At 36.6% G+C, this 12,121-nt stretch overlaps 1 protein-coding gene across 1 annotated transcript in view; it reads left to right on the top strand.

The window, feature by feature from the left end:
- Positions 1–6,544, top strand: part of LOC306842563 (kinesin-like protein KIF18A) — a 35,001-nt gene extending 28,457 nt beyond the window's left edge. The window contains exons 16-19 of the mRNA XM_079373503.1: positions 2,573–2,927; positions 3,032–3,124; positions 3,229–3,338; positions 4,212–6,544. Of these exons, the coding sequence (XP_079229629.1) occupies positions 2,573–2,927; positions 3,032–3,124; positions 3,229–3,338; positions 4,212–4,351 (698 nt within the window). The 3' untranslated portion in view covers positions 4,352–6,544. The remainder of the gene's footprint in view (positions 1–2,572; positions 2,928–3,031; positions 3,125–3,228; positions 3,339–4,211) is intronic.
- Positions 6,545–12,121: the final 5,577 nt, after the last annotated feature.

Below are 12,121 nucleotides of genomic sequence, written 5' to 3'. Positions count from 1 at the left end.
TTCAGAAAGTGAAACCCATATTATATAGATTAATTACACATAGAGTGAAATATTTCAAGCCTTTATTTCTTGAAATTTTGATGATTATGTTTTACAGATAATGAAAACCCTAAATTCAGTGTCTCAGAAAATTTTAATATTACATAAGATCAATAAAAAAAAAGGATATTTTAAACAGAAATGTCAGGCTTCTGAAAAATATGTTGATTTCTATGCACTCAATACATGGTTGGGCCTCCTTTTGCATGAATTACTGCATCAATGCGGCCTGGCATGGAGGCAATCAGCCTGTGGCACTGCTCAGGTGTAATGGAAGCCCAGGTTGCTTTGATAGCGGCCTTCAGGTCATCTGCATTGTTGGGTCTGGTGTGTCTCATTTTCCTCTTGACAATACCCCATAGATTCTCTATGGGGTTCAGGTCAGGCGAGTTTGCTGGCCAATCAAGCACAGTAACACCATGGTCATTGAACCAGTTTTTGGTACCTTTGACAGTGTGGGCAGGTGCCAAGTTCTGCTGGAAAATGAAATCAGCATCTCCATAAGGCTTGTCAGCAGAAGGAAGCATGAAGTGCTCTAGCAGGGCTCCAAACTGCGACTAAAATGGTCGCATTTGCGACCAAAAATATTCATTTGCGAGTGACCACTGGCGACTATATATAATTTGCATGAAAGGACTTTTTTCCCGATTGTTTTGCGCTCACATCTTTTATGTTCACGTATTAAACTTACATAAGACGCTGCGCATCAAAGTTTTACTGGAAAAGAGTTTCAAACAGGCCTCGTCTCTGCCGCACACAGTCTGCTGAACGCAGTGAGAGAGACCTAAAAGGGCCTGTTTACACCTGGTCACTTCATGCATTTTCTCTGATCGGATATCTATAGGATTTGTTAAAACGTTTCCCCATTTACACTTGGCCACATAAATGTGTCTTCGCAAAACGGATATAAATCCGTTCTTCAATTCCCGCTTCATATGCAAATAGAACGACTTACTTTCAGGTTCATTCAGTTTGCGCGTCGCTTGCTGAAGAAATACTCCGCTACTCATCCGCGGTGATGCTTGTTGCATTGCGCTGTCATATCTGACTATAACATGCCATATAGCCTATAAAACGCTCTCACACGTCTATTATTTTAATATTATGGGAGGAGTAAAATTACCATATGTGGTTTCAACAACCAGATGCATTTACACTTGTCCGGTTTCGCCCAGACCACCTCCTGAAGTGGTTCGAGCGATTGGATTTATATCCGTCTCGAATGCGTTTCGGACGGCATTTACACCTGGTCTTTTCAGGATCAGATAGCTATCCGATCAGGAAAAAATGCATGAAGTGACCAGGTGTAAACAGCCCCAAAGTGCAAGTGCAGAAAAGCCGTGTCTATTTCGTGCACAACTTGAACAAACTTCAACAGGTAAAGCTGTCAGCTCTGTGGATAGCTACTGTCAATATCGTCAACAATTCTCATTTATAATCATTACTAATATGGCTTCTTCTTATCAAGATCTTAGTCTATGTGTTCTGTTAATGCATGGACTTCCTGTTATTTGAAGCGCACTTGCCATCCAGTAATCGCAAAAAGCTTTGTGCTGTCTTACTTTTTAATAAACAAAGTATCAGCTTTAAAATGCTACGAAATTCAAATTATGCGGTTTGGGTGCTCTTTAATGCGGACCACAAGCGCACACTTTCGGTAATATAAACACCAGTACCCCGCGTCCACACGGTCCGTGTATGCGTCCGGATACTCTTTAGCACCTCAGTTAAAGCAGCAAGTGAACCCATTATATATTTCGATTTACTACTATAGTATGAAATGAACATGATCAAAAGGTAGGCAATAAGTACAACTTACTGAAATGTTTTATGTAAAAGCTCATTCATTGTTTCAAACTGAGGAAATGTATAAAGCTTGTAAACATTGCATTGTAATACATTTACCTCAGAATAACCACTCAGTGTCCATAAACTCATCAGTCAGCTAGAAAAATAACTATAAAGAGGAGCGTTTTGCTATATTTATGCGCTGTTGCATATTAATATTTTTACTTATTCTGTTGTATGATTCAACTCCTATAAAATTGCATTTTACTAATGAAGAAAAACAGACTGAATGTGTGAAAGACGTGACAACATTTATAGGATGCACTGCACTCAGTTGCCAAGTGATGCTTATGGTCCATGATATTGGTACAGATTCTGTGTAACGAACAATTCTTTGTGACTGTACATTTCAAGTTGTAAAAGACATTTAATTCACACTTTAAGTGAACCTTAGTCCCCCGGTCGACCTGATCATCTACAAGATGGATTAAAATGCTGATAAAGCCTAGAAAAGATAAGACATAAACACATGACAAAATGATTGAAATATACACAATGTACTATTTAAAATGTTGTTTTAATGCGTATTTGACATTTCTGATCATAATGTTGTTGACATTTTAGCTTTGACTGGGAAGTGATCAATATATACCAGATTTTTTATCAAAACAGTAAAAGCTTCATGAGAAGTCTTTTCCATTTGGTGATGTCTTCCAATGAAGCTGATTAACTTTTTCTCTTTTAGGCTGTAGCCCTCAACTTCAGGATGGAAATGTTGAATGTCCTCTTAAAAAACCAATCAGGAGGAAGCTGTCTGTGTCTCCTGCAAACCCAGATGAGGATGGGCCCAATCCTGTGCTGTCCCATTACCCCTCTGCCGTTCAGGAGGTCTTAAAACAGGAGGGCATGTTCCCGCTGCAGTACACTCCTGAGGGGGAGCCGCGCACCTCCAGCAGCTTTGATCCAAACTCCACTATCGACATTGGTCACAACGAGGACCCATCAGGTGGTAATACCACAGTCATCCTATCACCTGAGCAGCCTGGCCACACAACACTTCGGGCACTGCGTGCTAACAACAGAAATGAGCCAGCTAAAAGGTGCAATTAGCTGTGAAAACAGTATAATTTGCATTGATGAATAAGTTTAACTAGGTAGTTCTGTTTTGACTGGTGTGAATAAGTTCTTTCCAATTGGTTTCTAGGTTGGAGATCCCATCACTGTTAGACCTGCGAAAATCCAAACCATCCTACATGGCCATGACCTCAGCTGCTCAGGTCAAGCGCAAGTTCAGCTGGTGTGTGTTTATCGTGGGACCTGTTCACCGGAGCTGTTTCAAATCATGGCTCGTTGACATTTTGCACTCATGGTGTTTTCTCACTTTGTGTCTCTTTGTATTAGTTCCAACACTGGGAAAGAAGACAGTTCTCAGGCCACGTCTGCGGCACCCAAGCGCATAAAGAGAGATCCCTGCGAGGCGTCTAAACCGCTGCGAATCCGACGTTTTGGAGGTTAGTGTGCTATTCTCAATGCAGAAAAATTACAGTTACTCTCTATGGGCTTTCCATTTGTATCTTGGAAGTGGAACATAAGCATCTCTTATTATATTCCATTTATGAAGTCCTCACATAATCCATTATGTTTGGTAAAGTATTGTAATAGTGTAATGGGCGGGCCGGCTGACAGCTGTGAAATAATGTCAGGCGCACAGCCAGAAGCACACAATCTCCTCCTCCCACTCCCAGTGGCTTATGCGCGTTCTTTCTCCTTAGTAATATAATGCCACGAGTAGGCTGAATTTACCCCAGTTTCATAAAGTAATAAGCCACTAGAGGCCGTGCATTAGTGATTTTTGCCATGTTTATAAGGTGTTGTTCGGCACGACAGCTTTTATTAAATTAAGTGTCCGTGGTAATATATGGCACCAATGTTTAAAAATAATCCAATCGTTAAAAATTGGGCATGGCATTTTTTGTTGAACTATTATTCAAAAGTTTGTGGTAAGATTTTTAAAAGTCAACAAAAAAAAAGACATCTCTTATGCTCACCAATGCTGCATATATTTAATCAAAAATGGAGTAAATCCCATAATATTGTGGAATTATTACCATTTAAAATGGCCTATTTAGGGCCCAAGCACTGATGGTGCGATTTCCCTCTTGGAAGTGCTAAATTTAATTAAAAACTGAATTTTCAGTAGCCATTATTCCAGTTTTCAGTGTCACATATTTCTTTGGAAATCATTCTAAAATACTGATTGGTTGCTCAAGAAATATTTTGAGGGAATCAGTTGTACTTTTTTTTTTTTCCAGATTCTTTAAATAAACTTTTTTTTTTTCCCTTATAATCTTTATTCTTTCTCTGTTCTCTTCCACTGCATCTAGTATCATCGGAGAATGAGCCAAGCCGTAGAGTAGTACGGAGTGTGTCTGAGGGAAACCTCCATCAGCTTGAACAGCGTAAACCCAAGTTCAGCTCAATGAGGCCTGCTGCACTCTTTAAAAAAGTCATCAAGAGAATGTGAGAGCATCCAATTGCTATTAAAGGTGTTGTTCTCTCATTCACTGGCCTCACATACTTCCCTTTCATCAGGGTTGTTGTAGAAAAGATGTAAAAATGTTTGTTTTTCTTAAGATGTTTTTTTTTTTATTGTTGTTATTGCAGGAGCAGGTATTTGGACTTAATTATTTCTAGGAAACTGGATTTTTTATATTAATGTTTTAAAATCTGTACGTCTGTAGAAAGCTTGTCCAGCTTATATGGAGCTCTCAAAGTATTAATTGATGTTCAGGTCTTGTAAACAACTTGGTTTTATAATTGCCACTGATTTACTTTTTTCCTTCCCCTTTTAAAATTTTTTAAAAATCGCTCTATTTAGAGAGCTACTTTCAGGTCCGCAGTTTCTATTTCATGATTGAAAAAAAAGAAATATCAGTTGAGAAATATCTTTTCTCATTTCACAATATCCTTGTGTTTTATTGAACTGAGCATTAAATTATTTTTTTTATAATTTGTTGTTCTTACATTCACAAACTTGGACAGTTCACAAATAATGCATAATATTTAGAGATTCTTAATAAACTAGTAAAATGTTTGGGCTTCTGATTACAAAATAGCTCTATACAGATAATTGCATTGAGAGAGTTTTAAAGGTACTTTTTGTTTGTGGGGGCATTTATAAGTAATATTACTGAAATTTATAATACATAATGATATTTATGTGACAGATGATACTTTTTTTTTTTTTTTTTTTTTTTTTTTTATTGCAGCCACACAGCAAAACCTATTAGTTCAGTCTAATTAACCACATTCTCTGCAAATTTGTCATGCATCTTCATCTCCAACTGTCTTGCAATGCAGTTCAGTCTTCTTGTTTCTTGCTGATTTGTAGTCTCTTTAGAGTGTTCAGAGCTTATGGGTTCAGCCCACAGAGGAAAAAGGGGAGTCTGGAGACTGGCGGCTTGAGCTTCATCTTGGTCTATTTCCTGCATGCCATCTGTCTGAACCAAAAGAAAATTGAGCCTCCCGTCAGGAGTGTGGCCTGTTTAAAGTTCAAACTCTTTAACATATCCAACAATACGATGACATACATATAGAAGTGCTTGTAATCGTCATCCACCAGAACGGGATTCAGTGCAAATGCTTTGGTTTAGCTGTGTCAGTCCTTGCTGTAAGGAAGAGTGATGAAACCACGACTGTCTGCTAAGCTTTATCTTTCTATTTTTGAATGGTACTTTTTGGTTTGCAAGACAATCGGTTGCGCTGCGAATAGCTGTGCTGGTTCTAACATCATGCCTAAGGAATTAACTGTAATCAATTCTGTTAATGAGGCTATTATTAACAGATAATTATGTAACACGCCTACAGGCAGATGTACTGGGCTCATGGCATCCAGAGCAGCACATCCATAAAGTTCTGCCTGTTTGGCCCTCCATTGAGCTAGAACAATATTACACTGTCATCAAATATCTCATATTAGTTGTTTGTTTCGACTATATTAGACATTAAAATATAACAACAATAACTGCTTTGATAACTGCTCTACAGTACAGGCTAATTTTGAATGGACAGGTAATAATATTTAACTTTGTAATCTTAACATGCTTACATAATTGGAGAATTAATTGCATATTATTAGGCTCTTTGCTCACTGTGTATTACTATAGTGTCACATTGAGTCATCATTTGTGCGATTTATGTTTTAGACCTTTTCAATTATGAAAGGCTGATTATTCTGACATGTGAGAAGAAATGGGGGATCTTTTTTTCTTTAAGCATAATTTAGATATTTTATGCTTATTGTATTTGCTTAGTTGTCTCATACTTTGTGTGCGCCCTTGGCTGCTCTGCAAATGAGAATGAAACTTAATAGGCTTACAGAATAACAGCATTAATAAGTGACACCAGCAGCACCCAAACATATGAGAAAGTCATTGTATTGAAACTGACAGTCCTGGCATCACTCTTCTCAACACCTGGAATGTAAGTACAGTTACGCTTCACTGCTCTCTGGACTGTTCTCATGCATTTTGGATGTGACATAATCCAATTTAGAAATTCTTCACATAAGACATTGTTTAAAATAATCTAGTGGTGTAATGGGTGGACCACCTGACAGCTGTGTAGCAATGTCAAGCACGCAGCCAAAACCACATGATCTTCTCCTACTCTCAATCTCTCTCTCAGTCTGTTAATAAAGAATGAAACTTCTTTACATTAAGCAGTTGGTCTAAATTTTCTGCCAAATCTTTACTGTTTTCTCTGCTCTTTATCAATGGATAATAAGCCAGGCCTGAAATGTGAGGAGACCATCCTCCAACTCTGCTGAACCAAGAGATGAAGTCATGCTATACAGACAGTTGTGTTACCAACGGGATTTGGGGTGAGAAAGGTGTTCAACTACTTTCTGTAATCAATTCTCTTAAAAAAAATTAGATAGAAATAAAAATGGTTACCTTTACCTTTTCAAAGCTCCTGAGAGGGGAAAAAAAAAAATCATACTGAAATGTCCCATGCCTGACAAGCTGAGTTTAGAAATATGCCTTAATATTAATCTGTACCACAATTTAGTTTTACCAAGTATTTAACACAATTATCACATTTATATCCATTATTTTCAGCAGTCCTGTGATCTCAAGTTTGTAGACTGCCCAGTATTTGTATCTAATATAACGTACCATTCTCATTATAAAATGTTATTTTAATTAAAATATCTACTTATATTTGGAGTAAAAATTTGATGTCATTTCAATGTAATTTTACAGTCTCATTGTTTTACTCATCTCATGTTAACATTGCGACTAAATTTATCCAAGAAATGATTACAAATTAAATGCTGTATTATTATACATGTATTATATATAAGGGGAAAAAATGTGCTATTCGCTGCCCCTAAAATGTATAATTGCAGAAAAAAATATATACGTTTGTACTGAAGATTAAGGGAGCAACACATTTTGTGTGAAAATAAATCATTCAAGTTGTTTATTTGTTTAGAAATCTTATAAATGTATGAGGTGGCAACGGGGGCCTTTAACCCCACACACGGGTAAAAGGCTCACCAGCATGGGGCAAAATGCACACGGTATTGATACAAATACTTCAGCTAAAATAATGTCTAAGTTAATACTTGTACAAAACAATCACTTTAGCTAAGTTTGTACTATTTTCTGCTTATTCTGAAAAATAAAATAATAATTTTTTGTTCAATAAATATATTGTCATTAAAATGTTAATATAAAAAAATATATTTTAAAATACAGAAACAAAATCATTTTAAGACTCTGAAAGCACTGAAGGAGATCCCATATCTGAATCTAGATGTACAGTAGTAACAACAAATGATATTTTATTATATGATATGATTAATATCATGTTTTTAAATATGGTTTCATTCTAAACATGGTGATTATCTCTAATATGGACACAAACATAATATATATGATATTTATAACAACGTGATATTTACCATCTGAATCTAACCATGTCATGTCAACAAATGGAAAAGTCAGTCATCTATTAATTATCATGTTAATTACTGTGCGCCTTTAGCCCCAACAGCAGGGGCGCTTTTTACCCCCCCAAATCATGCTTTTATATATTCTTTCATTATTTAAAAACTGTTGCTATAATTATCTTAAAACTGAAAATCAAGACCTTTGTCTCAAAATATATGCATTAATTTGAGCGATTCTCATTTGCTACTTAAATCTACAACTTTAAAAAAAAAAACATAAAATATTAGATCAAGTAAACACAATCATATTTGCGCGCGATCGCGTCAAGGATCAGGAAAAATATACATGTGAGTCTTGAAAAGCGGATGTTTTGGTAAGTGCTACGCCATGTTTTTGTGCCATCTAGTGCTTTAATTATCTCTCTCTCTTTCTATATATATATATATATTATTTTTTATAGATTACAGTTTTACAGATTACAGGCGACTGGCCCCTCTCGTTAAACTAACCAATCAGATTGGATCAGATTCAAATGCATGACGTTGTTTGTTTCCGACCGATAAAAGCACATGGCGGCTTAATGAATTTGCCGACTACATCTTTAAGCAATTATTGTCAAAGTTAATAATCAAGCCAATCACCTTTTAGCATCACATTTGTGGTCTCAAACCTGCTTAAGATAAGTACTGAGAAACCTTTGTGAAAATGTCGATAAAATACATATTAATGAAGCCTATTAAAACCAGTCTCTGATGGACAGGGCCATATACATTTGGAGGATGAAGTTCATCTTCAGATAGGTAAGTAGATGTTAGCAGGAATAGGGCTTTCTGTTTTTGTATAAGAGTTTATAAAGGCCATATAGTCTGCGCTGTGTGATTTTGACGAGGGTTTTGTTGGTGATCGGGAAAAAAACTAATATTACAGGTCATGAATTATCAAGACTATATTTGTGTCCATGAGCATAAATACAAATAAATGTTAAAACTGTGGTCGTTTATTGATTCGGTTAATATGAATTTACATATCATCCTCCTTGAAAAAAATCCCTCGCGGGACTGTTTTAATATTTTGTCTGTTATACCCTGTAGTTCATTTTTACATGCAGTAAACATCTGAAATGTGCTGTAGCCTACTTGTATCCTGCAACATAACTGAAAACAATGTAGCATGCAGACCTATATAACTCTTCTTTTTTTTCTTGTAAACTAACTCCTGCCCATTTTTCCATTTTTACAATTGATTTAGTTAATATTAAGTATGTCTTGTTTTTGAGAGATTTTAAGCCGTATAATAAATTAAAATACAAATAAGTTTATCTAATCTTATTTTGGCATCTTTTTAAAGAGGGTAAACGTCAGAATCACACCAGTGGTTTGTTAACAACTGTTAACCAGCTAATATTGATCACTGGTGGGACTATTGTTGAATTGCAGACAAAACAGTAATGAGATACTTAGTAATATCCCCTTGGTTTCTGTTTTAATACTCCCACAGCCAAACATCACAAAAGACTGATGTTGAACATGCAACCGGATACCCACCTCCCTCCTTTAGTGTCCCTTAAGCGTCTCTCCAAGGTGAAACACAGTGTCAGCTATAATACTGGAAACATCTTTTCTTCACCTTTGATATCAGTCTCATAACTGACAGATTGCAGCATGCTTTTATTGTCTGCTTTATTTTTTAACAGTTAGCTCAAGCATGCATCAAGAAAACATGAGCTGTGACACCTGTATTTCAGCCTGCTTCTGTTCCTCCCTCTCTCTCATTCACAAAAATTGTACACTGAGCTTTTCCCCCTGAAAGGGGAAGGCTGTGACTAAAGTTTATTAACTTCTTCTGAGCCAATGAGCTGACAGCTGTGTTTCCAAGATTGTCCAATGAGACTGAGTGAGAGGTCGGAGGTGGATGTTGCTTAGCAACTGCAGGTAGAACGGGATCACGTTGAAGTCATTGTTTTGAAGTCAGACTTCACATGCATTGTTTTGTGATATAAAAGGTGAAAAAAGATGCACGTGTAAAGTGCGTCAGAAGCCCTAAAGTTTGACTTGGATAGGATTGAAAATAAATATTTTTCCTTTTGAGTTGATAAAGAAATCCTTTCATAGAGATCGCTGATAAAGTTAGGGGAAGTAGTGTGGGGGAGCTCCTGTTTATTTTTGGGGTCCTCTTGTTTTTTAAAAAGCATAAATTGAATATAGCCATGCATTAAGTTATAAAAAGAACAGAAGATGGACTTCTGAGTGTGGTGTGGCCACGACGGAGTGACAGACGGGAAAACGGAGACTCTGCAAGAAAGAAAGGATAGAGTTTTGGGTGGGCGTTCTCCAGATTTTAAAACCAGATTGCTCCTCGTTGTTTTTGTGACAGGTGAGTGGCGTAACACAGGCTAACACGCCCCCGCCACAGCGTAAACAAACACACGCAGTACCTCCTACGAAGCAACGTAGCCTCTCTCCTCCGCCAGCCAGCTCACATCACAGATGCCATGCTTTTGTACCCGGCTAATTACAGACTTCAGCACCACTGTACTCCTTACATGTGAGAGAGAAAGTAGAGTTTGCCAGCTAACACTTCAGAGATGATGCAGCCTTGATAACTTCCTGAACAATTCTGTGGTCGTGCGTATCACTACATCTGACCTGAGGTTATATCGCACTGATTTATGTGTGGGTGTGCAGTGTCATAACGCATCATATTGACTAAACGTGTGGCTTACTAGCAGATGATATACACATTTAATGCAAGATTAATAGTAGTCTGCGAAATGGTTTAGCGTGGCTCGTCTTATTTGTGTCTGTTATCCTCCTTATATTTTATCCCTTGTCGTAACATCATCTTTTAAACTAATCCTCAAGTTCTAATCTCCTTTGACGTTTGTCTTTTTAAGAGAAAAAGCAATATAAGGCCTCATCAGAAGATACAGCAGTGCAGCAGCTACGATTGCCTCGAGAGGAACACAGTGTTTTAGAATTAAAAAGATAAATAGGTTGAATCTAAAAACTGAGGGTGAGAGCAACAGGGTGGGAGAAAATAAATAGCAGGAAGATAATAGTCGAATGCCTGAAAGGATGAAGATAATGAATAAGTGTGATTTGATTAGCAGGAACACCTGAGACTAGACCAGAAATAGATGCTGACTCAATGACGGCCTCAACAGGAGTTGTCTTTAGAGAACAAGAATAAAGACTGAAAACAAAAAGATGCACCAAAGAGGTGTACTTGAGACATTTGAATGATTAGATAGAGATTGAGTTCTTTATGATAAAAAAAAAAAAATCAGCTTTGATTACACTAATCACAATGTAAGAGCCGTATGTGATTACCAGAAATGACTGATGTGGAAAAACCTCATTAATAAGCTAAAAGAGCACATTAAGCATGCCACACACATCATATTTACAGCGAGTATTCAATTAAAATAAGTTAAATATATTTATGTTTCGTTCAATCACTTTATTTAATCATTTTAAAGGGGCAGTACTGCTCCAAAACTAAGCGTACAGAAAATGCATTAGGTTAAAGGTCATCAAAATAAATGTTAGCCTTTGTCTGCGTGTAGCTCCTGCAGGGAGGGATTGATTATTATGCAAACCACAAGCAGGTGTGCCTGTAACAATTCTCATGATGCATTATCTTTTAGAAACTGGGTGAGTATGAGTAATTATGAAATTGTTGCAGAAAGGACAATGGCTTTCTATATAAAGACAGTCTATGACAAGCTGGATGTTAACAAAGTGTGCCGTTAGTGTAGATTGATCACATTTTATTTCATTTTTGAAACCATAATAATCTGTTCACATGCATACAATGTGTATCTGAGCATATGTTGCATTTAAATGGATGAGAAGTTCTTAGTTATGTTTTAATTCCGAAACATTTCTCCTAAAATCCCTTAAATTTTAAATAAAAACAAAGGAGACAGTTGTTGGCATTCAAAAAGAGTAAATATTTGAAAAAAAATTTTTTTACAAAATTGTGCATAACAGCCCACATAGTTTGTTCATGTACACATTTAAATCTTGCAGAATTTCATCACTTTGTTGAGATCTTTTTTCTTTTGAAGCTCCAGTCTCTGTTTATCCTTGATTTATTCTCATTGCTCTCTAGGAGAAACAATTGAGACATTAATATCTCATTTGTGATTTTTCTTTCTTGCAGGGATGAGAGGCATCTATTATCACGAAGTTTGTGACTGTGATATGAAGGATTATGAAACAGGAGTGTTTCAGCACACTAATTCCCAGCTTTCAGAGTGGAAAATATTCAAATAGATGGTATGGAAATCCTTGGATAAGCTAATATTTGAAATGTAAAGCAGGGTACGTGGGAGA

The sequence above is a fragment of the Barbus barbus genome, assembly GCF_936440315.1.
Source record: "Barbus barbus genome assembly, chromosome: 1".
Classification (NCBI taxonomy): domain Eukaryota; kingdom Metazoa; phylum Chordata; class Actinopteri; order Cypriniformes; family Cyprinidae; genus Barbus; species Barbus barbus.
This window is presented reverse-complemented; position numbering and strand designations above follow the sequence as displayed.